The sequence below is a fragment of the Molothrus ater genome, chromosome 8, assembly GCF_012460135.2.
Source record: "Molothrus ater isolate BHLD 08-10-18 breed brown headed cowbird chromosome 8, BPBGC_Mater_1.1, whole genome shotgun sequence".
Lineage (NCBI taxonomy): Eukaryota > Metazoa > Chordata > Aves > Passeriformes > Icteridae > Molothrus > Molothrus ater.
In genome coordinates, this window is record NC_050485.2 from 13,786,227 (window position 1) to 13,814,074 (window position 27,848).

Genomic DNA, 27,848 nt, shown 5'->3' on the forward strand with positions numbered 1-27,848 from the left:
ATCTCTCCTCCCATTCATTCCACCCAGTGCGCCGCTCCAAGGCTGCCGACGAGGAGAGGAGCCACAAAGCGCGCAGGGCGCGGGACGAGTACCGACGGCAGTCCCTGCGCGCCATCCAGAAGGGAAGGGTGGCTGGCCTGAGTCATTTGTTCCAGGGGACAAACCTGAGCAATGATCAGGACATCAAACTGAACAACAACAGTGCGAGTCCTTTGCTGTCTCCTGCAGCGTCCAGGTTGGTTTGTGCTGGAGTGGTTTTGAAACAGTTTTCTCTTGGATTGCTCCCTCTCCAATCCCTACCATTTCAACAAGCTGTTCTTCTGGTTTTGGGAGTCCTCAGTCTTGCTATTTCCTTGTGATCAGAAAAAAGAATGTTTAAAAGAAAAGAAAAACGTATTTGATGCAAACTAAATGTCATTTATCTTCAGGCTGATTTCTTAGAATTCACACAGAGATGACTCCTTGAGAAGACAGTATCAGATCAGTATGTGAGGCTGAAGTCAAATGGACAAATGTCTTAAGCCTCAAGCCTAAAACTGCCTGCTGCTTAACAGATTTTTTTTTCTTTCTTTCTTTTTTTTTTTTTTTTTACAGACAGCAGTCCTAAGTTTCAGAGGCTTTTAGTTTTTTGTGGTATTTTTTCAGGCAAAACCAAGTATCTTTGGTATTTTTTAATCTTTCATTTGGCTGTTTAGGGAGCACAATTAATTGCAGGAGAGGAGAAGAATTAAACTGGAGGATGATTCCTACTAACTAAAACACATAGAAAGTAGTAGAAAGAGTAAGGCAGACTGTCAAGCAGAGAATGCAAAGGAAACATAAAAGTTTAAACTAAACATTCCCTCTATTGAATTTACTGCTTCCTGTTTGGAGACACAGTGTATTATAGCTGATAGTGATTTAGATTTTTTTGCCAGTAAAAAGGAATATACTCAAGAAAAAAGAGTTGCTTGTCAATATTTACATTGGAATAAAAATGAGCTGGAAAAGGAAAGCTGACTGAAATGTCCATTATAGAAAATTGTTTTTTCAGTTTAAGTTCTGTAAGAAAATGTTTTTATGGAAACCACAGTAGAAACACTACTGTGGTTTCCATAAAAACACGAAGTAAATTTAATAAATTTTAGAAAGTTATTCAGTGAGTTGTACTGAGCAGAAGTTACACTGACCATTTTGCAGCTGTATGCTTTATCAATATATAAAAGAGACTATTATTTATGCTGTCCCTTGTTTTCCCACCCTGCTGTACCCTGTGTGCAGTAACATCTGGGAGCGCCCTGCTCGGCCCTTCTCCCGAGACGTCATCATCCGCTGGTTCAAGGAGGAGCAGATCCCTCGGCGGGCTGGCTTTGAGAGGAGCACCAACAGGATTGCTCAGTGGTTCCATGGTAATTCCTTCATCTCTCATTTTGTGTATAACAGGGCTGTGAGCATCTGCTTGGGAAATTAATCTTGCCAGCTTCCATCCCAAAAAAAAAAAAGGTTACTGATAAGGTGAAACCAAGTGCCTGTTAAAACAAGACTTTTGCATCTTTCCTACTATTAGCATACAATTTTCCTGTTTTATATTTACTAATTAAGTAGACTAATGTGGGACTCATATCACCAAAGTTTTATTCAGGAATATTTGGGCCAAAATATACTTGCTGCAAAATAGCAAGTCAAGCGAGAGTACTGAAACCAAGATAGGGTGAGAAGAGCTCCAAAATTAACTGGAAAATACTGCAATGATGTGGTAGGTAGATGACTGAGGTTCAAGCTCTTGCAAGATTTGCAAAGAATGACTTGAGCTCATATCTTTTTAATCATTGTTTTACTTTATAAACAGGGGGAGTATTTTTTGTTTCTTGCTTTCTTTTCAAAACAAATTTTTTTATTCCTCAAAAATAATTGAGAGTGTATAATTTTAGGCAGTTTTCCTGAAATGGGACATATGCAGATCCAAAATTTGCTGTCTTATCTGCTGGAGTTGCTAGCATCTCTGAGACTTTTGCTTTGTATAATGTTAGCAATGCAGCTGAATCTTTGATATCAAATTCACAGGTAAGATGTCTTATTTTCATAGGTATTAGCAATGATCTTTATATTCAGTATTCTTAGACATGAAAAAAAAGTTCTGGTTTAATAGCTGACATAATTGAAGGACCAGCAAGACTTTAAAGTTAAATCTGTTTTTTTTTCATTGCTGCTTTTGATGAGTCTATTGCTTTGTTCAAAGCACTGAGCTGACCCTCATCTCATTCATGATTCTCTAAGGCTAGGATGATGATGTGTGGGTGTTCTGAAGTGAGTCAGGCAAGGAAGATTTTTGAATAAGTGTAGTGTTTCATGTATTTCAGATTTCTGTTTATGATACACAAAACCTTATGTGTTAAAAGACATCAACAAGCTACTATTTTCATTGGCTCAATTGGTCAAAGACACTGAAGTCAGTCATGTACAGCTTGTAAATTCTAAATACTTTCATTTCTTACAAACAGTGATGCAGACAGTGTTGTGTGTTTCCTTAGGGAAGATATTAGGTATGGTTGCTTTCTGAAAGACAAACTGATTAAAATTTCATTTGTGGACATTTGCCAGACGTGCTTCCAACCAGGATGTTTCTGTAAAAGGAGGTATCTAGGCTTGAGCCAATGCATGTGCAGTCTTTCTACTAATTTTGGTGGCTTTTGGATTAGTTTGTTAATCACTGAAAGGATTTAGACATTCTTGATCATTTATTAATTTCCCAGATCATGCTCTTCATATCTTGAGAAACTGAATGCAATGACTTATAAAAGTGAGCAAAGTACCTAATTTTTCCTTCTCTCATTCAAAGAGCCAGACAAAGACAGTCAAGTTACACTCCCAGCCTAAAGCTCAGTTGTTTTCTTTGCAGGGACTCCTGTATGTGCTGTTTTGGTACCTATTTGCTGCATGAGTTGTTCCGGCTTTTGCAGCTCTGGTCAGATTAATTGTAACAATTGTAAATTGTGAGCAACTCAGCCGCCTTGTAACTCTACTGCAGTGGTGGAATCTAAAGAGGCTCTTACACGTGCAATAATTAGTGTTTGGTAGTGTTAGCTGCTGTCTGTGTTACTGTTTGTAATGGACAAAAAATCTGAGGAAAGCCAAACAAACACAATCACGGATCCTGCTGAGTTGGAAGGGACCCACAAGGATCATCGAGTCTGAATCCTGGGCCTCTTGTTATTCTGTATTGTATTCAGGGAATCAGGATACATTATGAATTATTTTTGTCTATGAGCAAATATGCAGCAGAATATATTTGACTCGTATAAGAAATTGGCAGTACAAATGAAAGCCATTCTGCAAAGCCCAGAATTACAGCTGACAACTCGATTCACTGGTTCACCTCAAGCATCTCTCACAGCAGGTATAATCAGGTCCTTCACATCCTTGAGCAACTTCTGTATTTTCTTATATCTCAGTTTTGGACCACAAAATGGGAGTTTAATATTCTGCCTCACGTTAAGGGTTTTTTGAATGCAATGCACTAAGAGAGCTATTACAGCAGTACTGAAAAAGTAGATACCAGTTTATTACAGAATTACATGTTTTGGCCAGGGTCAGTGGAGCTTGGCTTGCCTGCTTTGACTGTCAGGCTGTTCAGCTTTTTAGCTGAAGTTAAGCATTAGCTGATTCACTGTCTTCAAATTGTGCTGTGGACATATAACTTATTCTAGTTATGCAGAGATGAAGCTTTGAGACAGATGTATGTAGCTAAAGTAGCAAAGTACGAATCATAATGCAAATGTCTTTATCCTCATATATTTGGCTTATTTTCCACTTTAAGTCATCAAACCAATCTGGATTCTGTTTAAAAATACACATTGTCTGAGGCATTTTCATGGTACATGAAACACGGTAACATATGGCTTGCTTAATGTACCTGAAGTTTTCCTTTTGTCTTCATTTGAAGAATCACTATAAAATGTTTCATTTGAAGCAGGGTAGTAAAATCTGTAGTAACAAAAGCTCTTTCAAATCAGAGCATTTCTTTCTTTATTCACAAGAAGTTCTTAAATAAATATCAGCTTCAACTTCATCCATCTCTATTTGTCTCTTGAAATCATCATCAGTTATCTAAATTTCAGCAGATGTTTTTTAGCTCATTTGAAACAGGCTTTACTGTTTTCTTCATTTAAAAAATTGATGTTAAGGATACAAATTGTAACATACAGCTGAATTCTGGATGTAAACTCAGTTATTTTTTCCTCTGTTTGAATAATAGATCCCTGCCAAAACCCAGTTCATTTGCCCTTCTAATCTAGAATGATTTTCTTAAGTTTGCAAAGAAAAAAAAAGTATCTATTTTCAAATGTTTTATATAAATTAAACTCAACTTGAATTCTGTCCTAAATCATAAAATTATCTTTACTTCATTTGGGTTGTGAAGCAATGAACGTTTTTTTTTAAGTAGCTTATGCCCACTTTGTGGCCACAGTGCTCAATGCTCAATTCTCAAACGATTAAAACCAAGAAGAATTGGAGCCAGTGATTAAGGTGTCACCAGGACTATCTTGGGATTGAATCTAATCAGTGACTATTTATTTTGTATTGTCTAATAGTTTCCTTAGGTTTGAGTGAAAAGAAATATTTAATTGTTTGACTACGAAAGCTAAGAAATTGGTCTGAATTTAATTAAAGGTAAATTCTGTACAATGTGATAACCAGAAAATTAATAGTTGTATTCTGATTTCCTACCTGCTAATTGATGACTATAAGCATATTAATCAAACTTATATGGTCATCCTAATGTTGTATCAAGTTGTATGAAAGGTTTTTTTTCATTTAAATTAAGAGCATTCTTTGCCAAGATTGCAGTTGCTGATATGCTTTGAAAGCAGGGAAATAAATTGGTGTTTAGGATGGGAGAGCTGTCTCTCAAACAGGCTGGAAAGGGGGACACATTCCTTGTTTTTCTAAGTTTAGCTTTGAATAGGATTTTTCTTTTCAAACTCCTCTGGGATCCATGCTGAGTAAAGGGAAAGATATCGGTCTTCCCTATACAGTCTTCCCCTTCTACCTGTTGAAGAGTTTTGCCAAAGTATCACAGACATTAGCAAACTGTGGTTTTCAGTTTACTGCAGGCATAAGACACTTGGGATAGAATTCCATAGGGCAGCAAATCTCAAGACTCTTCCTCCCCTAAGTATTTGACAAAATGTTGCTGGTAGCTGAAGTGTGCATTATTTCCATATTTGCTCTTCCATTTGTCTTTCAACCTTTCTCTTATGCTTGCAATCTTCTTCTGAACTTTTTTTTCCCATTCCAATTAGTTTGTCAGCTGTTACTTTTGACAGTTTTAACATTTTTAACTTCAGATGTTAGACTGTTCACCCTCACATACTTTGTTCTGTGTTTGGTTATTTTCTATTCAGAATATAGGGGTGCTGGTCTTTGCAGAGGGTGTTGATTGCAAAATATTTCCCCAGGTTTAGTTGAGAGCAATGTTTTTATGATTGTTGCTGTTTATACACAATATAACAGGGATCTCTCAGGTGTGTTGTGAGCACAGTACAGATTTTATTCACTGCCTGTCTGTGGGTGGCTGTGGGCTTGCTTGCCAAGCATCTGCTGCAGTACTATCAGATCTCCACTTGCCTTCAGGTTGAAAGGAAAGTTCAGAGGCTGATATCACAGATCTGGAAACATGAGGTAGTTGCTCTAAAGGCTGTACCTTTAAAATGTAATTGCAGGAGCATGGGTGCTATTGTGGAGAACCATTTCACCAGGGGAAGTCAGGAGGAGTTGATCAGAGCAGATCAAAGGATGGATTGAAAGAATTCTGAGAGATGCAGGAGCTGAATAATCTCTGAGGTCACGGGAGCCAGGGAAGAAAATTTTCAGTTTATCAGGAATGTGTTGCAAACGTTTACAGAACAAGGTTTAACCCAGATGGCTAATGCTGTTTTCAGGAAGAAACTTGTTTCAAGAGGAAAATCTAGCACACCAAAAGAGTGATAATGGTTCTGCAAATCAGGTGTTCTCAATAAAGGAAAGTCTAATTATTCTGAGTCCTTGAACAACAGCGAGGGCACTCAGAATATTCATATAGCTGAATATTTCATATAGTGGGAAATATAACATGTAGTCTGTGTTGTAATATTTTTAAAAGACACAGAAATGGCAGTGGTTTGTTTGAAAAACACTAACAGTGAACAAAGTTTGCTGCTTTGAGCACAAAAGCATGCTTTTTCTTCTGCTCTTGAAGAGGAGCTTGTCAGTTTTTCAATAAATGCATTTTAGGAAGATGTAAAGCAAGTGTTGTAAATCTAGCAGAAGTATTGCCTTCTTGATATTAATGATCTATTTTCTAATTCACTGTTTTATCATTATCTAGGTTTTTCCATCTATTTGAGAAAGTGTGCACATAGACTATCTGCTTAAGTAAACTGAGCCCTAGGGGTCTGGGATTTTTTTTTCTCTTCTAGAATTGTAGCTGATGATAAAAAGATACAAAGTTTGTTAAAAATCTCCTGAATTCACTGAGAGCTTTTCACTGTCTTCCACAGGAATTAAAGGATGCAAAAAAAAAAAAAATAGCTATATGCAAGGCTTGGTATCTAAAACATTCTGTGCCTGGGAAACATCTGGAATGGAATCAGAGAATTCCTGACTCATATGAAAATTGTGAATATCAATGCACCTGTTGCATACATTTGCAGGACAGATCCAGTTCTCTAATTTAGGCAAGTAATGAAGAAGGGAAAGTTAGATTTAAAAAAGGGGTTACAGAAGTAAAAAAATATTTTGAACCATTGTCTGGGAAAGATTAAAAAAAAGGATTCTTTCAAGATGATTGATTTAGAAGAGATTATGTCTTACTTCCTTTATTAAAAAGAGAGTTCTCTCTTCTCTGCCAGTCAGTTCTGAGAGAGGATGGACACAGTTGTGATCAGCAGTTCAAATATCTGTAGGCTTTGTGGCTTGTGGTTGCTGCAGGGATACAGCCAGGTCAACACAGGCTGCCAGATATTGCCACCTGGTTGATTTTGTGTAAAACAAGTAATGCCACACTCAATTAGTATCAATCAGCATCCCAAATCTGTGTGGTTTTCTCAGAAAAATTAGGTAGGGATGGAAGTCACCTTTATTGGGAATCTTGGCAGGAAGAATAGACATGGAATAAGTTTGGACACCAAATTACACTCTCATCACATAAACCTACATTAGAAAGTGTGTTGAGAAGTAGTTAGGCCTGAGTGGGAAGGCAGGCTCAGCTGTCACCTCTGCTGTCCCCATCCTGTGGTTACACAGAGCACAGGAGATTCCGAGGCTGCTTAGTCCTGTGCTTTCCCCCACTGCTGAATTGAGGCACAGGATGATATTCCTGTCACAGTGGTGCTGCAGGATGAATGAGAGCCCTCTGGTGTATTATACAGAGGGGTTGCTAAACCCTCTGTGAGGCTGGAAAATCTGTCTTGCATTTCAAGGACTGAGGATTGGCTCAAGCTGGGTTTGTACCATTGCCTTTAAATAGTAACACTATTGTAATTTTAATTCAGAATTATTATAAAGCAGTAATTTTTATAACCTACACATACAGGTTTTAATGCAGCGCCAGACATGAGCCAGTTTGTCCTTGTAGTTTTATATATATTCTTTACATGGGTGGATATGAGCATGAGCTGTTATTAGAGTCATGATAATTTTTACTTCTTTTGCTTCCTGTGAGATGGAACATCCTTTTTCTGTATTTCCTGAACATATTCTTATCAAACATTTATCAAAAATATTCTGATAATATTTTTCAAAGATCACACAGTACTTGGAGTTAAGTGTTGAAGTCCTATGGTGGATTCTGGTACTTGATTATTTTTGTCCTCAGTCAGACCCATAACACGAAAAAACTCAAATGCTTCCTCAGCTTCAATTCAGCTCTTGGCTTCTTTTTTAAGAAATGAGAGGTGTTTTTCTGTTTTCTGAGAAATAAGTTGATCCTTCACACACTAATTCATTCCACTTAGGTCATAATGATTGTTTCAGTCTGTCAGTTCTTTTGAAGGCTTTGGAATTGTTTTTCTTACACCATTAGAGTTCCAAAGTGTCTACGCAGACAGGTTATTAGCAAACAAAATAAATGTTTTAGACTCATGGCTCCTCTTGAAAGGGAGCAAAGTATCAAAGTGAGGTAATGTGAGCTGTAACAGGCTGCAAGGAGAAAGGAAGCACAAAAGAACAGCAGGGAAATTGTAGAATGAGGCAGTTGAATAATTAATGTAAATAGGCTAATTGCTAATGTGAAATGAGCTTTCTTATTCTTTTACAATACATTGTCCTTCTTGACTGCTTTTTAACTGGAAGCTATATTCTAAAGATTTGGCATGTTCTGAAGATAGAAGGCAGCAATTTTTCTTGGCAGGTATGGCAGACATTTAGAATGAGAGATAATAAAGAACACAGTGAGCACAAAGGGGAAACAGGTGTGGTGTGCTAACAGTTTCACTGACACAAACAGGTCAGGTACAGAGCCCAGACAGTGCAGGGTTAGTTAAAAATAATAATTTTTTAAAAGAGGCTTTTCAAGTTTGTCACAGAGTTCTTTGCATAAGTGAAGAATATTGAGCAACTTTTTCAGAGAGTTTACTCCCAAGTGAATTTACTGAAAAAATATTGAAAATCAAATTACTCTACATTTTGAAGACATCTTCCCCTTTCACTTAAAACACTTTTAAGATTTTCTTCTCCATCTGCTATGGTTAGAGCATGCCATTGTAAGCAATTATGATCTTGCTCAGTAAGCCATCAGGGCAGCTTACAGTATTTACCTGCATTTTTTCATTACAGTTCTGTCTCCATTTTGAGCTGGTCTGGGTGTGAGTACATTTCTCTGTTACTGCAGCTCCTTCAGGCTTTATCACATTGCATGAAACAAAGAGAGGTGTGTCTGGACAGAAAGCTCTGCTGTTAGTGCTTAGATATGAAGAATCATTTATAAAAACCACGTGATATAAGAGCAAGATTTATTTGGAAGAAAACATATGTAAAGATATAAAGTCCCATTTTACACAAAATAGGGAGTGTTACACACAAGTAAAAATCCCAAAGGTTGCTTATAGTAAGACTGAAAGGAATTCTGATTATTTGATGGTGACCAAAACAAATGCAGAAGGCCTTATTCATCTGTCCAGCAGCCTGAATCTGAGCAGTGGCACCCTTTCCAGGTACTGTAGTCTGGTTCTTACCTGCTGGATCATGCTTTCTCATTCCAGTGGCATTGTGGATGCGTCTGTTGGAGTTTATCTATGCACAAAGCACCTTAAGATATCAGACACTACCAGCACAAGACATTCAGCTCATACTGTGCACCTTTAAGTGCTGTGTCTGTTTGTTTCCTGATCACCCCCTCTAGCATACCCCAGGTATCCTGTGCAGAACCTTGTTAGTCCTGGATGAATTGCTCATATCCTGCTTATTGTTATCTATATCTAAGTGTCCATCAGCCATGCCTGCAGCTCTTGTTCCTTTGCCTGCATGCTTACAAGAATGTGCTTTCTCTTTCACAGGCTTCTGTATATTTTTTCATCAGCTTACAACAGACTGAGTTATATTTATTATTTTATCTATTTAAAGCCCAGCAAAGACTTGCAGACCTGAGGTCAGTAAATTTCCCTGATTTCCCAGAAGCTGGATGCCTTATTGGTCCTTCTTCTTGCTCTGCTAAGCATTGAACCTGCAGTCCTATTGATCTAGCCTCAAGGGAAAAGATTACAAGTTATTAGTTTGACAGCTCCTCTGAAGTAATACTATTTTCCTGCTAAGCAAAGACAACTCTCTCAAACAGAGTACCAGCAGGTATTGTGTGTAGCCATGCAGGGGGGAAAGCATGAGGCTGAGAGAAAATATGTTGCTGGTTTAGCTTAATCCCAGTTCACCCAGTTAGAAGCAGATCATGACACTTGAACTGCTTTCCTTGCAGGAGATAAACAGTAGGAGATGGTAGAGAAAGGAAGAGATTTCTGTGACTGAGGCAACCAACCTGCGTGTGTCACTGCACTGTGTGCTGCTGGCATGGAGGCAGAATGGGGTGGAGTGAGGGAGACAGAAATTTGCCCTTCCCTTGCAAATATTAAGGGAATGACAGCTTCCTTCCCTTTTCAATTTCAGAAAGGTCAGTTCTTCCCTCTTTTCTTGGCCTTTCGGTGAATAGAATAGTCAAATCACAAACTCATGACTCTTTTGAAAAGCTCCAAAAGAGCCATGCAAGTTGGCACACTGATTGGCATTGGTTCTGACTGCTTCAAACCCTAGCTCTCTATCCAAGATTAACATCCATAATAAAATACACAAGAGTTTTTAATCCACAGTGGAGAGGATTGAAATCTAAACTATATGTAATTCCATGGCCATTCTGCCAGTGCTGCTACAACTGCTTCTCACAATTAAACACAGCATGGATCTTTCATGAGTGCATGTGGCTATTATAAATTCATTCTAATATGCTTCTTTTTGACTTGAGGTGTGATATAAACATTTATAGATACTCAATCCAAAGTAAAAGAAAGTAGTAGCTCATTAGTCATGGGACAGAATTCCCTCTCCTATTTTCTCTCTTAACCATGCTACAAATACCCTGTTTACAGGGTGTTGACAGAAATTTTGAGAACCTAGATAGTGGGAGGAACAAATTGTTCTGCACTGTTGCTGTATGAGTGGAGTTCCTTTATCATGTTTCATTAATGAAATTTACTGTAGATGAAAGACACTGGATTAATTAACACAATTAATTCCAGACTTCGGATTCAAAAAGTAAGTAAAAATTTGTGCCTGCTTCTGTTTATAACTTTTTTGGAACTTGAGATGAAGCTGGTTCCTCCATTGAAGTAATTTCTGTTTCTGAGTAGTGGCTTCAAACCCCTCATTCAGATTATCCTGCTGTGAGTTTGAGCCTAGCTGCTAACTCACTCACCTTAGCTCTACTGCTGGTAGGAAATGAGGCAATTTAGTGCCTGGTTTTGGGTGGCTTAACTGAGAACTGTGTCAGACCCCAGGGGATGTCCAGAACTGGGTCACTGGCAGAGCTGCACATGGGTACTACACTGCCACTTGTTAGGTGTGAAGTTTTTACTATCCCAATGTTGTTCTCATTTGACTTTCAACGGTGCTTCAGTGTCTGGCTCACTTTATTGAGTGATTAAAGGTAACTTTTCCCCCTGAAGAACAGTACAAGAAATCAATTCTCAAGAATGCTGCAAGCAGCTAGAAAGCAGTGTAATTAACAAAGCTAGCCTAAGGTTCCCAAATCTAGCCAAGTGTGTGAGAAGAAAAATTAGTTATCAATATTATGCCTACATTTACTTTTCTTTGAGCTAGATAAAGAAGTACAGTTTCTTAAGCAGTTACAGAAAATGCTTTGTAGAAATCTATCTGGACCTGCTGTTTTAATTTGAATATGGGAAATTACTCCAGATGTACCTTGATTTAAATTTGTACCCCTTTTAGAGATAAAGGTTCTAATAATTACTTGATTAAAAAAACATGTAGAATGATTTCTTATGAGATCAGTGATGTCATCTGGAAGCTTCTCACAGATAAAAATAGAATTGAGATTTCAGATTGCTAATGTACCTATAAAATAAATTCATTCTTAAACTTTACACAAAGGGAATATATTTAAGGAAAAAACCATTTTCCTTTACCTGAGAGAAAAGCATGTGAAGTAAAGAACACAGTATATTTTCTGCCTAGTTATCTGTTGAAACATTCAGCTGTAAAATTTGAATTTTCCAGGGCTCCGTGTCAACTGTGGCTTTTGTTTTTCTCCTCCTTTTGAGTGAGCTCTGCTGACACTTTGATTTACTAGTACACTTGTCATTTAAGTTTATGGAAAATGTGTCTTGACAGCTTCTTCAACACCCTTGAGATTATAGCATTCTAGGTGAGCTGTAAGATATGTGTGCTTTTAAAGACCATTGTGAGCATGTGTTTGTGGTTATATAATCAGGATTTTGTACTTTTTGGATCTATTAATTTAAGTATAGAAAGGAGAAGGGCTCATCTGTAATTTTTGATTGTGGGCTATATTTTTTCTTTAAAACTGAGGGCTTCCTTATTAGATAAAAGCAAACTGAGAATGCATTCCACTACTTTTCTTCTGTCTAATTAATGGCCAAGAAGGGTATCAGTAAAGCCTCCTGGAAAGCTTCCTTGCCTTGTACTCACACATTGCTGTGGTGCCTGCAGAGCCAGTTGCACCATGTGACTGCCTTTATCAGCTGGTATCTGCTCAGGGTGTTCATGAGAGGCTATAAACTGTGGGCCAAATCTGTGGCACTAGTCTAGGTTCTTCCTGAAATTCAGAGTTTCACCTGGGAGCATGCAGCAACCCTCAGCTGTGTCATGAAGCACATGGAAAGACAATACATTGAGAAATGGCCCCAGGATCTAAAAGCCACCCCTTGCTTCTTGAAGTTAAACTACAGGTCTGAAGAATTCTGTTGGATGCAAGAAGAATCCAAACCTACCTTCCATATAGTCAGATAAAAAGCATAGATACATCAATACAAATCAGTATCAATATGTAAGGGCTAGTGGAAGACATTAGCAACTCTTGCAAGTTAGCAGCTTGTCAGAGGCTGTAGTGTAATATTTTGTTTACTACCACGTAACTCAATTATCTGCTAGACATTTCAGTGTTTGTTCATTGGGCAAATGCTTTTACAGTGAGACCACTGAATTAATGAAGTTTAATTCATAATGCATTCCCTGTGTACTGAATAGCAAATCAATATTAGCATAAATAAAGCATTTAAGCTAGCAATGTAGCAGGAAGGCTCCCAAAGAAGGCTGAACATTCATAATGCTCAAAAAAATGACCAGCCTAGGTATCACCTCTCTGTTAGCAATCAGTAGAGTTACAAAACCTTTCCTACCCAGGTGTATTTTGTGTTATACTATTGAAGACATTTGTTCACAGCAATTTGACATGTGAATAAACCTTACTAAGCATGGGTGTCTGTGGAGAGCTTTGGGTTTCAGTTTACACACAAGCAGATTTTGAATATCTAAGAATCATTACTCTTGTCAACATTTTACTTCGCTCTTTCATTGAAGTCATTGTGAAGCTTGTAGGTTTTAGGTAGAACAGCAGATTAATTGACTGTATGGAAAGTAATTCAAGAATTCATTTAGAGATGCATCATACAGAAAATTATTTGAATCCATCTGCCAGTCTAAAGCCAATGCAGTTGTTTTCGTCCTGATAAACACTAACATGGTAACCTTTCTTCAGTGTTTTAAAATGTGCTTTCATTCAGTGCATCTCATTTATTTCAAGACTTTTCCTAAATAGGACTAAGATATATTTCCTGTTTGCCTGAAGCTATAGTCTATATTTTGGTTCTGTTGTTACATCCAAGTAAAACATGTGAAACCTCTGATAAAGACAGTGAGTTCAGTTTCTAAGTCCGAATTTGAAGTGTTGGGATTTATCTTAATTCAACAAAATCATGAAAAACTGGAATATGTATTGAAAAGATTCTTAAGCATTCTTTGTTTTCATAATGAAACATTCTATTGCTTTTATACAAGACATTGAAAAGCTTTATAACAATGTGAAGAAGGAAAGAATGCCTGAGAATGACCTTTTTCTAAAATTATTTTCCTATTTTTCAAGAGATGAGCTTGAAAAAGTGTCACTCTTGTTTTTCTCTGAGCTTTAGAGCCTAAGAATTGCAGGCTTTTTATAATTTGGCTCATGACTGAATGCACTGCTTTTCCCTCCAGTTTTTAGTTGTTGTTTTTTTGTTTTTACCTTTTGTGTGTGTTTGTGTGAGTGGGTTTTTGTTTTGGTGGGTTTTTTAATGCTTAGTGGAGATGACATGATAAAGGCAGGAATACTCATAAAATGTAGTGTTACAGACACATCTGCTTTGCTTTTGTTTGCCTTTGTATAGTTTGTGTCATGTGGCTGCCATGATTTCAGAATATTCTTGTCCATTTTTCTGCTTTTCGCTTGGCTTGATGCAATTTGCCAGTAGCTTCCTATTACCTAAGCAATTAATTCCTTTTCTGCATTTAGTAAATACAGTTACTCCCTCTCCTAGCCATTTACAACTATGGCAATAGTGACACGGGGAACTGCACTAGGACTTAATGTTGCTGTCTTGTTAATTTTGATAGAAAATCAGAGCATGTTACAATTCTAAGTAATTTATTGCTATTATTATTAGAAAGCTTTTTGGCAGCTGATTGTCTCAATCCAATCTGTGTGGACATGGGCCTGATTTTTTAATTCTTCTTTATTTTCTGTACTTAATTACATGATGGAAAAGTGGGTATAATGGGTCAAAACCTGCCTCAGGATAAATGGCTGCACAGTATACAAGGCGAGGAAGTCTAATGAGGGCCCAAGCTGTTTTGCTGGAGTTTATGCTGATTTATTATATAATTTATTCAGGATAATATCAGCCACAGTGTAGATATTATGAAATCCATGGGTGCTGAATTAAATCCCATTTCCTCTACAAGTGGTATACTCATGATAGAGCATGCAAATGGTGGGGTAACGTCCTGCTTTTGGCTGGGATGGAGTTCATTTTTTCTTAGCCCACAGCAGCCTTTTAAAATGAATGTTCATTATTTACTGTCTCTTCAATATATCTGTAAATGTGGCTGTGTTTTTAGAACAGGTTACACAAAGGAGCCAGTCTGCACTGCAAATGTAAATGTTTGTGTGCCTAAGCAACCAAGTATTCACAATTCAGAAGCATCAAAAATAATTTATGTATCAATACTGTAAATGAAAAAAAATATATTTGGTGTTAGTATATAGTATTTTTCTTATCTCAAAATTATTTGAAGACAAAAAGAAGCATCTTACTTATTAAGAAACATCAATATGTTAAATGTGTAGTGCAGAAGAACCTGGTGCTAAAATAAGTAAATATATATGTATATCCACTAGTATTTAATTTTTAAAATAATGATTATGGATTTACATGTCCTGTAAAGTATTCCACACTTCAGTCAGTAATGCTTTTTTCAGAGATAGTAAAATACGTAGCTGTTTTAAAAGACTGCACAGTTGAAGTTTTGTGCTTGACTTGTCTTTCTTGTTGAGATTAAACACCTATAGATTTGCAAGTACAAGTATTTCTTCTGACACTGTTTTTAAAAGAAAATCCTGGTGGTTAAATGTACGTATAGCCTTGAGAGAAGGAAGATGCTGCAAGTAAACAAAAATCTAAGGAGACAGGTTTTTTTCCAAAACAATCCCTGAGATTGACAGTAGTTTTAACACTTACAGTTTTTCACCCTTGTCTTCCACTTGCAGGCAGTGGGAAATGGTAACATCTCCACACACTGAGTGAGCAGTGGGTTGAGTTCCAAATGCAGCTTGCACAGCAAGTCAGGGAACTGGCACTCAGTCCTCATCGTGGTGCCTTCAGCGGGTGAAGTGTTCAGTGACTGCTGATTTTGAATTGCAAATAATTTCTGCTTTTACATATTTATTTAAATTAATTTTTAAAGGAGCCTTTGATTCCAGAAAGAATTACCCCCAGCTTCACAAAGTTTCTTATTCTCTGTGTATTCAGAACTGTGCCCCCTATGTCCCCCACTGCAACTGCCCATCAGCCAGTGATGGACTCTGAGATCTCAGCAGGAAGGTTACCCCAGCCAAGGCTACTTAGCAGCAATGCTGTTCCATGCACTGTTCTTGCCTTTGGTCCACGTGCTCCCCCTGGCAATGAGAGTCACCTGGCAATGTTGCCTTGGAATCAGTTGTACAAACCTAGAAGGTTCTACTGAAAGACCAGTTTAATTCTTCTACTTGAATTTTTCTACTTTCTACTTTTCTTCTATATTTCCTTTTTGCAGAAATCAAAGTCAACAAGAATCTCACTCTGGGCTTTGTTTTGTTTTGTGCAATCAGTTTGGTAAAAGCTCAGTCTTTCATGTTTGTTCATGTCTGTGTTTCCCTCAGAAGTATTTAGGAGAAACAAGAGCCTAATGATGGCTAGAGTTATGAAAACATAAATAGGTCCCAGGAGAGCTTTTCCTCTTCCCTCTTCTTGCACATATCAGTCTTCTCATCTTTTTCCTTGATTTAGATCTAATTTGCATACTAGAAGGTTTTTTCTCTCTCATTTTCAAACTCAGTAAACTTTGAGAATTTAGGTGAGCAGTAACAAGTTGAGTAATGTAAACAAGAATGCTTGCAAAAGATGACCACAAACTAGAATTTCCTGTTTCTTGCTTGCAAGACCAAGACTGAATGAATGCAAGCATTCTGTCTGCCTGGTGAAAGGATCATGAATACTGCCCACTAACCTTTTAAAAAAACTGTCCCACTCTTCAATTTGCACACAAAACACAGTATCAGTGACTATTGTACCAGGACAGAGGTGTTTCAGTTTACTGAGCAAGGATCAGAGCATAAATCAGTTTCTTTGCTCTGTGTTTATTACTCCACTGTACAGTTTCTAGCCCTGTCAGGTTTTAGTGAGGTATTTGTGTTCTTTACTGATTAAGCAAATTTCAATGTTTCAGTAGATACAGCAAGGTCTTAATATCCACTGCATGTGTCACATCCTGCCCCCAACACAGAACTTTGTTGATGGTCTGCATAGCTTGCTATAACTTTTTGTACATAATAGAAATAAAAATTCAATCTCATCTGTATTGTAAGGAGGTGAATGCATCCTACAGGAATAATATTTGTAACAAAATTCCTGCTTGGATTAGTGTACTGATATTTTCTCAAGTTCGAAGACATTCTCATGCATATATTTATTTTCCATGCTACTTGCAGGAAATGGCAGGTATCTATAACAGAGTGTAGAAGGTTTAATGAAGGATTGGAAGTATTTACTGATTTAAAAACCCAACCAACAGAAGCAAAACCAAAACCCCAACCTTCCTGTTGTTGATCTTCCATTGAGTTCACGGGAACATTGAGGCTTCTGACTTTGAAACATGGCAGTGTTCCAACAGGGAAAGCAGTACAAAATGAAATATTCCTGACCCACAATTTCTGACAATTTACTGATCATACGTACTAAATTACACACAGGATTTTAGTTTAAGAAGCCACTGAAAATTGAATGGTTAACTGTTCAATCTTTTAGCATAAGCTTCTTTTTAGAAGCTATTTAGACAAGAAGAGAAAACTAACAAAAATTAAAGGGTAGTAGCAGAGATTTAATGCAGGGATTTCAGGTCAGAAGAGCCTTTATCTAAAGCAAAAAAAGTAATATATATATCAGGTAAAAGGTTAAGAGTATTTTGTCCTATATATTAAAGGTTAAAGGTTTGTGCTATATATAAAAGGTTAAAAGTATTTTGTGCTATATTCTAATACATGACAATAATGTTAAAAGAGAAGAGAGAGGTTAAATTCTTTTCCTCACAGCTAATGCATTCTATAGGCTGTATTGAAAAGAAGGAAGAAGAGAAACCAACATGAGGCTTTGAGGAGACATTAACAGCAAAATTTACAGCTTTATTATACACTGGTATATTCAGACAAGTAATGCCAACACCTGTCTTTTATGTGCTGCACTGCTTGCTAGTGAATAAGGTGTAAATGTTTTGACAGTGGGTATAAAGGGTTTTTACAGTATTTGATAGTTGGATGTAGAATGAACTCTGAAGGAGACAATTAAGAGGTATATTTTCTGCAGAGTGCATAGGGAATTAACTGTGAGCTGCACTGGCAACAATGGATGTAACACACCCAATTTTCTGTAAACCTGAAGAAAAATACTCTTTATTACTGCATTATTCATTTAGATGGGATTTTTTAAGATTCCCAGGAGAGTAAGGCATCCATTCCTTTCAGAATTTCAGTATGTTTTTAATTGCTTTAGAGAATCTTATTCTTAGCAAATTAAGAAATCTTCTGAAGACTGAGTTTGCTTTATTCTAAGAACTGTTGTATCCTGACAAAACAGGGAGCTGAATCCACATTAGAAAAAAAACCCCAAACCAACCAATCAGAAAAACACTACAAAAAACCCCTTTAAAAACTCCACCCAAACAAAACCAGTCCTATATATTTTTACCTATAATACTTTTCCTTGAATTTCTCCTGTATAGAGATTCAAGATATGCATCAAGTCTTCAAGGAGAGCTCATTTAGCACATGATGAAGTATCAAGGTGCCTCATCCTTGCCTAAAGGGATCTCTTGCCATCAGAAATACATTATCCCTCTGGGCCTTGGTTTGCTATAGTGTCTGTGCATAGCCCAGGGCATAGTTCCTATAGTGAGCAAGGCACACTGGAGAGTTGGCTGAATCTCACTGAGGTGTTGCTTCCCAATTCTGCATATGCCAGAAATGTGCCAGGATGGTTACAAAGGAGAGGAATGGTGAAGAATGGCTAATGGGCTCCTGCTCACCTTTCCCCAGCACAGATTTATCTCTATCTGAGGTATGTTACTCATGCTCGACTCCTGAAATTGTGCAGAAGAGGTGGTGAGTGTGGAGCAGAGAAAACTTTGTGCAGAGGCTCCCTGGAGAGTCTCACTTTGCTTTGCCTATGTAGCTCAGAGAAGATGCCCCACACTGGCCCCTGAGTCCTGACAAAACTCATCTGTGAGTATATTTCAAATGTGTGTTTTACCTGTTGATTTCTAAATACAACCCAGCTTTGTCTACCAGTGCAGTTCTATGGAGACAGGAAGGTTTGATTTACATATATTTATGTTTTGCTTTTTGTGACCATAAATATTACTAGTTACTAGGACTCACATTACCAACCTGCAGCACAGCATGAAAAAGCTGCATTCTTACGAGCTGCAAATAGCAAAAGCATTACATAGGAATTCAGAACCCCTTGGCTCTTGAGTTCTTGCCATGACACTTCAAGCCAGAGTCTGGAAAAACAAAAAACCACAATTACCTCCCAAACCTCAACAAACCTACCAGTTGTTGTGCTGGTTTTGTGTTTGGGTTTTTTATTGAATTTTTGTTTTCTTATTTGTTGGTTTTCTTACTAAGCTTGGCCATTTATTTCAATGTCTAAATGGAAACAGAACTCTTTTGAAGATCTAGTCCCATGTGAGTTTGTTCTGTTTTAACAGCAGATGGTGAATAGCTTCAACAGCTTTGTTTCTATTACCAGATGTCTTTGATTTACTCCCTTGCTTTGCTTTCTGGCCTTTATTGCTTCTATTCTGAAATAGCAGAGGCAGAGCTATTGTTACCTCTCAGCTCTAGCTTTTCTCACACAATACTATTGATCTCTTCTTGTGGCATTATTCAAAAAAGCATTGTGACTAAAAGGAAGGAGAGGGTGAAACCTCTTCAATAGCAGTACACTGTATGATCCTATTGCTGCAAATATTTGTGGGTGTATTTAGTTGTGCATGCTACTTCTGCTGGAAACACCAGAGAAATGACAATGTATGACTTCTATTTGTATATATTTATCATTAAAGGCAGAATGATTTTTTTATATAGGCATGACTATTATATGTGGTACGTTAGGCCCTTTGTTATTTTTTGACTCTCTCAGTTGCAGCACAGTCCATAAACCACCGTACTGATAACAGCGTTCTTTAAATTCTGTGTGACGTTGGCAGTCTCAAGGATGACATAAAGTATTTAGTCTAGACATCACCCTGCTGTAGATTGTGTCCTTCCCAATGAACAACCTGAACTATATTCAGTCAGTTTCAGAGTCCATGTATAGACTTGCACCTGTGGGAGAGAATTGGAAAAGTCAACCTGAGGAAACTTGCTCTGAGTGATGCTTTTCCTTGAGAGTATAAACCATAGCTGCTCTAGTTCTTCACTGCAGGGAAGCCATCAGTTCATCTTCCCTGCTTTTATGCTTTTGGTCTTTCTGAGTGGCTGAAGGAGCTGGATTTTTCATCTTCTCGCCAGAGATGAGATGAAAGACCAGAGATTGTTGCTAGTGTCATTTGAGTGTTTGCTCCAAGCCTTTACTATCCCACCTTATTGTGGGACATCAAAAAGGTCAGATCTATTCTAAGTTTTAGTTCCCCAGTTTCAGTTTTCATTTTACCTTGTATTGCCTCCTCATGAGCATCTCCATCTTCTGTGGGCTCTGGAAGCTCTGCCCCCCTCCATGAGGTTCACAGAGTGTTCTCAGAAGCTGCTCTTGCTCCTCCTGGCAGTGGCTTATGTTAACACTGCCATGTGACACAGCCTGTCAGCTCCTCTGAAACCACACTGCTGCACTTGGATCAATCTCTTCTGAATTTCTGTTTACTTTGATTATTTCTTTCAAAACTGATTGCCTTCATTCAGATTTGGCCCCAGGCAGTTTTGATCTGGGGGCCGCATGATTTTTTAACTGCATGATTTTTTAAAATCGTAATGAAATAAGGAGAAAAACCTATGACCAAACTTTTGATCAAAATGCCCAAGACCATAAAATCTGTTCTAAACAAAGTTATTTTCAGGCTTCTATGGTGTTTTCTTTTTCCTGAAATTTACTTGAGCTTTTTTCTTTCTTTCCTTTCTTTCTTTCTTTGTTGTAACCTTGGTAGGTTACAAAAAAGGATGTGATGTTACTTTATCTGTATAATCATGAAAAAATAATTCTAGACTTCTATTACATTGTCTATCTTGTTGGCAAAATTTATCAGCCTTGGATTCATGCTTGGTGTGGCATTTTTTGCAACAAATACATACATATATCTTGAGTTTCACTCAAGGATGTATGTAGGATAACCCTGAAAGTAGAGTGGGAAGATGAGGTGCCATTGCAGAATATTGCAGAATAGCACTTTCTACTGCTGAGGCTCCTGTAAACTTGAAGGCAGCATTAGGATTTTTTAGCTGGGCTTAATAATGAACTCACCACTTCTCACATGAGCTTAATACATCCTAAATGTTAGGATGCTCTTTTTCCTGTTTGAAAGATTGGTGGCAGTAAACAGAACATAATTGCAAAAAAAAATGTTAAGATGTGCCTATCATCATCTAAAACTTGTCCTGTATTTTAAAAATGAAGCTGTTAGTTAGGAACATGTCAGTTGATGATGAATGTTCTATGATTTGAAATAACTGTCTTAGAAAATGTTATTTTCTCTGCTAAGAATCCAAGCTGTTAATATCTATAAGCATCAAAAACTGGACTAGGCTTTCCCCTTGTTTAATCTTTTTAAGAGATTAGCAAGAATGAGAGTGAGGGGAAATTAGTTTTCAAAGCATCAGTGGTTTCCATTTAATATATGTCATTAATGTCCTAACTAGCACGGATAAGAGCATTTATGATTCTATACCTCATATTGGAGCCTTGGGAAACCAAAGATTCTTGATTTTAGTTAAAACAATTTTAAATGTAGGCGTTTCACAGATGTTGTCTATCTTTCTACAATCATCTCAGGAGTGAACAGTGCCACTCTTTTTCCAATTGTCTTGAGAACAGGATAATGTTTTTTAAAGGGTAGAGGGAAACTTTCATTGCTGTAATAACCACCCTCTGAAGAATTGAACCAGAGAAAAACAAAATAACTGGGAGGCAGGGAGAGGGAGGAAATTGTGGGGAGAGATGGTTTGTTGTGAGCTATCAACAGAATCAGGACAGTAAAAGGGAAGAGAGTGGCTGGCTGATAATATATTAGACCATCTTTAGCAGAAAAGTGAATTAAAACAAAAAAAGAGCTTGGCTTTGAGCGATGCAGCATTTCTTACCTACTCAATGATATGAAGCGCCCAGAACACAACTAAGGTCTGGCAAAGAAGATGGCATTGTGTGGAAGCCTACAGTGTTTAGCTCCACTGGTGGGAGTTGAGAGCAGGTGAACAGATTGTTTGCCATTAAACTAATCAATGCTAAATGAATTTCATATTATATGCCTGATAGTGATTCAAACCCTAGAAATATCCTAATAGTGTTCACTGTATAATACAGCCACTTTTTTTTACAATTCTCTTTGTTTTACAAATTCTCTATATTCACCAAGGCTGAATTGTCTAGTCTACCTCATTCCCTGTCAGGGATGTGTAACAGTTCTGCCACTCTTTGGAGAAGAGGTAGTTATAACAACACCCACTTCCTATCTCAAAAGTTATCAGCATGTCTTCAATCTAAAACTACAGTGTAAATACTGATTTATGGTAATTAATGTAGTATTTGCTGGTGATGGCACTGTTTATCCTTTCCTGTCATTAAATGCTCTGAGATTGGTAGTGTGGCTCATCTGCATTTATTTCCAGCAGAGATTTGTCAAGGAAGTAGCCATCATAATCACTAATAACACATTTAATGCATATTTAAATTAGGTCAGTTTGAGAGAAGACTGGGTTAACAGATACTGTGATTTCAGAATGGGGTTTTGTGTAATTCTTGGGCACCTGGTATTGGGGATGTGGTGGTGCAGCTTCCCATAATACGTTTCCCATAATATCATATGAATTCATACTGGCACTGTATTTTCATTTGAACAGAGTTCAAAAATTTTTAATAATTCATCTTGGAACACCTCCAAGATAAGTACTTTGAATTTTGGGAAGTGCATCAATTGACACTGTTGCTGAGCAGTTAGTTACTTGCTGTTTCTAAACAAATGCTTATGTTTGCACTGCCTGTTCTTCATGTCTGGTGCAAAGATGATGCAATATCCTTCATAAAAGAGAAATGGGTGTCATTCAGCAGACTATATTTCTTCTTAGTACTGAGGGTATTCCCAAGGGGACCTTTGAGCCCCATTGAGATTGAGCCCTTTGTCACTGCACCAAGTAAAATTGTAAAAGAAATTCATATTCTCAAAGTAGACAAAAAATTGAAAGAAGGAGATGTTTTTCTACCTTTCCAAATATCACACAGTGCTTGCTTTTAATACCCAGACCTCCTCAGTCCCTTCCTATGTCTCCCAGATGCATAATTTTCCTTAAGGACTTAATTAGAGCATTCCAAACATCAGGTAAACCCATCTCTGTGCAAACTGATAATCCCTGAACTATGTTTGTTATTACACTAAAACAAGGTGGCTTCATGGAACTCTCTCTAGGACATGTGTAGGTTTCTACTATGACAAGCAGTTCCATTAAATATTACATACATTGTTTGGAGAAAGTTATCCCCACAGAGAGTAACTTTGGAACATGTACATACATTATTTACTGACGTATGGTGCCATGTTCACACTCAGATGGCCTAATTCAACATCTGCTCCTGATGAGAAGGAGCATCTGGTGTTTCACAGATAATTGAGACATGAGCTGACTGTCCTCTAGGCTGACCAGACAGACTGGAACCAGGCTCTCTGGGTGGATGGTAAGACCTGGTTCAGTGCCAGGTGTAATTCTGATCACACCCTTGTTATGGGTTGTGATTAGGATAGGTTTTACCTGTTATAACTTCTATGCAAGCAGAAGCACCAGCAACTTCAGAGTTGTGCCCCAGAATCAGAAGGAACAAGAGAGATGGAAATTTTTCCAACACAAAAGAATAAAATGGGAAAGTTTTTGAAACTCTACTCCCATTAAACCTTTCCCTCAAATTTACCTATATGCATCTATGCATGTGTATGTGTGTGGATGTACAAAAGCAGAGAAATTCTTTTTCCCCTGACATTTGCTTTACATTCCTTTTGTAGGACATATTAAGCAGTTATAAGACAACAGAGTCTGCAGAACTGCAATACAATTGCAAATATCAGCAATGCATTGCAAATTCAAGCTGCAATGCCTAGCTATGCTAGTCTGCTTAAATGACAGCTTGTCCAGAATTTGCTGGTTTGATAGGCCAGTTGCATTTATTTATCCTTTGAAAAAGAAGTAAGGATGGGAAAAAGCAAGTCTTAATCATCAAATTAAAAAGCATATCTCACCAGACTCCATCAAAACCCGTACAGCTACCCTTCAGAAGCAAACAGCATAAACATTGTCTCCATCTCCTCCTAGAAACATTCCAGCCTTCAGAAGTTACGCCATTGTGATTTCACTTCTGTTCAGTGTTTGCTGCATTTGATTGCCTCTGGCAGACCTGTTACCTGCATAACCATGGGGTTTTTTCTTGCCAGGCATTATCAGCCGTCAGGAAGCAGAGGAGCTGTTGATGAATAAATCTGAAGGCGCGTTCCTGGTGCGAGTCAGTGAGAAAATCTGGGGCTATGCCTTGTCCTACCGCCAGCAGAACGGCTTCAAGCACTTCCTGGTGGATGCTTCAGGGGATTTCTACAGCTTCCTGGGGGTGGATCCAAACCGACACCCAACGCTCACTGACCTGATTGATTTTCACAAGGTAACACTTGCTAGGTGGAGATCAATAGCTGAGTGGAATGGATTAATAACTTAATGAGGAGCCATGTAGCTTGAAACCACACTGGAAAATAGGAATGACCATAGTGGGAAAGAATATTGTACACTAAGCCCAGCTGTAACATTCACACTTCTGTTGCAGTGAATCAGAAGGCTTTTCCCCTTCTTTCAAGTGCTCCAGTATGTACTTGTGTCCCTTTATACAGTGTGTACTCTCCTTGGCTACAAATGGCCTAATAAGGGCTGACAGATGTAACGCTTTCTGAGCCTTTTTGCTGTGGAAAATTGGATTGGAAATACCATAGAAAGGTCTTTCAATGAAATTTCAGTATTTTTCTACCTTTGATGTGAGGGCTGTAATGTGCAAAAGCAAGAGAGTGTGACCCTGCACTAAAGAAGGGAACATGGAGGGGCTCTCTTTTAGGGATGTATTAAGGGTCACTTCTTATTACCCAAAACAATCTTGCAAGCGAATTTACTATTTGATTTTAGATGGATTTGAATTACTTTACCTCTAGGTTCTGGTTCTTGTTGCCAGACTGTAACTAAATAGTAGCACTGTTTCTGAAAGCATAAATTGTTTTCATCTGGCATCTCCCTATCTTCATCAGTTTTAATTCTGCTTTTTTCTTAGCCACCCTTATAGTTCCTCTTCATCCTTTCTTTTCTAGTTCCCCATCCTATTTTATCTTTTTCTCACTCTAGTCTCAGAGTTATTCTACAAATTTTTTCTTCACAGCTTTTAATTTTTTAAGTATTCAGTCTCAGGTTATTTTTCTTCTAAATTCCCTGTCTTTTAAATATTGCTTTTATCTCACTTGTTTTGCAGTATCTGTTTAGTGTTGCCTTAATGTCCCCTCAGAGATCACTATGACATTAAATGTCCATGAATTATATTTCCACATGGGGAGATCGTAGGTGTCACATTTGACTAAAATATATGTCCTCCCCTAATTTAAATAAAACCTTTCTCAGTGGCCACCTTGGAAGCTCAAATCCCTGACACCCTTCTTGTACACAGTGTCCTTTTGGCCAATTTGGGTTAACCAACTGGGCTGTGTCCCCTCCTAGTTCTCCCTTATTTCCAGCCTACTCTGCCAGCAGGGCCTGAGTGGGAAAAAGAGAAAGCCTTTGTGCTGTGCAAGTGGTGATCAGCAATAGCCAAAACTGTAGTGTGTTATCAACACTGTTTTAGCCACAAATTCAAAACACGATGTTACAAAACTTCACAGGCAGCTGTGAAGTTCCATGCCATCTAGCCAGCCCCGGTGCACCTGGAAAGCGTGTAAACAAGGCTTTGTTAGGGCAAGAAAAGCAAACATACAACACATCAAATCCAGATTATCACGTGTTGGATGTGGAACCTCTGGCTAATGTAGTTTCCCCTCTGCCCCTGGTGATGGAGACAACCAGTTCCAGCCATCTGTGCTCCAGCTATATTCCTGTATTTTCATCACAGCTCATGTTAGGCAATCACTGTATTAGGAACACATCTATTTACAGACAGCAGTAGAGCACTTGTCAGAAGCAGAATTGCTTTTAGTTCCTGCCATTTAAAAAAAGGAAAAAACTTGCTTAGGTGTCCCATGATAAGAGTTAATAGCTGCCCCAGCAGTAAGCCTATCAGGGAAACCAGTTCAGCTTTAATGCCAACACATAGTTCTATTTTCTCTGTCTAGCTTATGGCTGTATTAAAACTGGTACGTTTGGCAATCACCTCAGGAGGTATTTTATCCTGTCTGTCACTTGGTTTTCTTAGAGGCTTTTCTGTTTGCCCTCTCTGGTGAAGTACACTGTCAATTGTCCCAAAGCCTCCTGGTAACCCCAAGCAATCTGTATATGACTGGTTGTGCTGTGGGCACATTTTCCCTTGCAGCTATTGCTATATATTTTGGAAAAGGTGCTGCTTTCCTCATGGCTATTTTTAGCAAGAGTATACTTCCCAACCCCAAAGATTGCCCTTTTTTTAAGGGCCCGAGGAGGACTGATGTAACTAATTTTTTACTTGCTTATACTGAGTGACTTCCTTTTGTTTCATTTTGATTAAAAAACTGAGAGGTCACTCAAGCAACTCAGCTGGCAGACATGAGGAGGTGGTAACCATTAGTTGGAAGAACAAACCTTACAGAATATGATGTGAATGTGCATCTTGTGTGCATAGGTGCTGTGAGTACAGTCTGCCTTTTCCTAGCAAGGGCAATGTCTTTCACCTTGCTGTCATCAGTCAGAAAGCTGTTCCTGTGTGTGTGAGCACTCAACACTGAGCTCCTGCTCAGTCTGCCTGGGGGTAGCAGCATGGTAAGACTGGCATCTGTCTGTTGAATTAACCCATGAGAACACCCTCTATAAGCATCTGTAGTTGAATTCCTAATTCTGTTGAACATCCCACAGAGACAGCTGGGCAGTTTCTGTACTAAGTAGTGCAGCAACTTACAGGTAGTACAAATCAGAGTCTCTTGGGTGTGCTGATTTCACTTCTTGATAATAGCACAAGTTGCTACCAGCATAAATAAGACAAACAAAGGATGAAGAAAATGATTAACCTGTAAGATCCTTTTGCTGGTCTGTAATTATTTTATCAAGTGTTTAGTCATAGTTTCTAGCCAGTTACAGAGGAATGATGGCCTTCATTGCTATTCTTAGAAGGTAGGTGCAGTTTAGATCTTTGGTATTTTAATTGGTTTTATCATTCCAGGAAGAAATCATCACATCCTCAGGTGGGGAGCTACTCCTGGAGCCATGTGGACAGCAGAAGAATCCACCAGACTACAGCCCTTTATTTGAATAACTGATCCAGGACCAACAGGAATGCATTCTGGATAGCTGTAGTAATAGATAGTTACAAAAGTAAACAATGGAAGTAGTTAACCCACTTTCAAAGCCACTGGTCTTGTGGCCAAAAATTATCCTCATTAGGAGGCCTAAAATATTTCTGGTTTGCATCTGAATTATCATCATCATTATTCATACTGCTAGCACTTAAAAGGTGAGAAATTACCAGCAAATTGCAAAAGAGGACTACTTCAAAAAAAATTCAAGAGGTTGTAGCCAATTGCACGGAATGCTAAGTTCCTGTCCTAATTTTCTCATGTTTTATACTGCAAGAAGCATGGGCAGGAGCCATTCACAGAGTACTGTATCAGTGTTGGTGAACAGATTCTGTGTTCCAAAGCAAGGTTTGACAGTTTCTGCTGACAATTTCATTACCCAATGGTGCACTTTGATGACAAGAGAAGCAGCCTTTAAACATCCCTGTGAAGTTTGTGATTGTGAATGTAATTAGGTGTAGCTTGAAAGTTGCCATTATGCTTTTGAATTCAGGCCTACAAAGTTCCCCACAGCAGAGACAAAGGTCAGACACATTTTATTTACATTTTCATGAAGCCCAACAGTCTTGGAAGGAATCTTACTCCTGTACAGTAAGTGGTCAGTTTATTCTAAAGGAAACTGTTTGATTTGCTGCAATTCTCTCACTGGTCTTGTAACACTTTCCACTTTTAGATGTACAAGAGACACAGTAGATATTGCTAGCTTTACTTTGCTATAGGACTGGGTATTTTCCTTTTCTGAGTTATGAGAGGGTGGGGCTGGTATATTTATACATAGAAAAGGTACAGCTAATTACACTATCATCATGCTATTTTATACATAAAACCAAAAT

At 38.0% G+C, this 27,848-nt stretch overlaps 1 protein-coding gene across 1 annotated transcript in view; it reads left to right on the forward strand.

The window, feature by feature from the left end:
• Positions 1-27,244, forward strand: part of SH2D4B (SH2 domain containing 4B) — a 56,979-nt gene extending 29,735 nt beyond the window's left edge. The window contains exons 5-8 of the mRNA XM_036385868.1: positions 28-235; positions 1,261-1,388; positions 23,950-24,170; positions 26,883-27,244. Of these exons, the coding sequence (XP_036241761.1) occupies positions 28-235; positions 1,261-1,388; positions 23,950-24,170; positions 26,883-26,975 (650 nt within the window). The 3' untranslated portion in view covers positions 26,976-27,244. The remainder of the gene's footprint in view (positions 1-27; positions 236-1,260; positions 1,389-23,949; positions 24,171-26,882) is intronic.
• Positions 27,245-27,848: the final 604 nt, after the last annotated feature.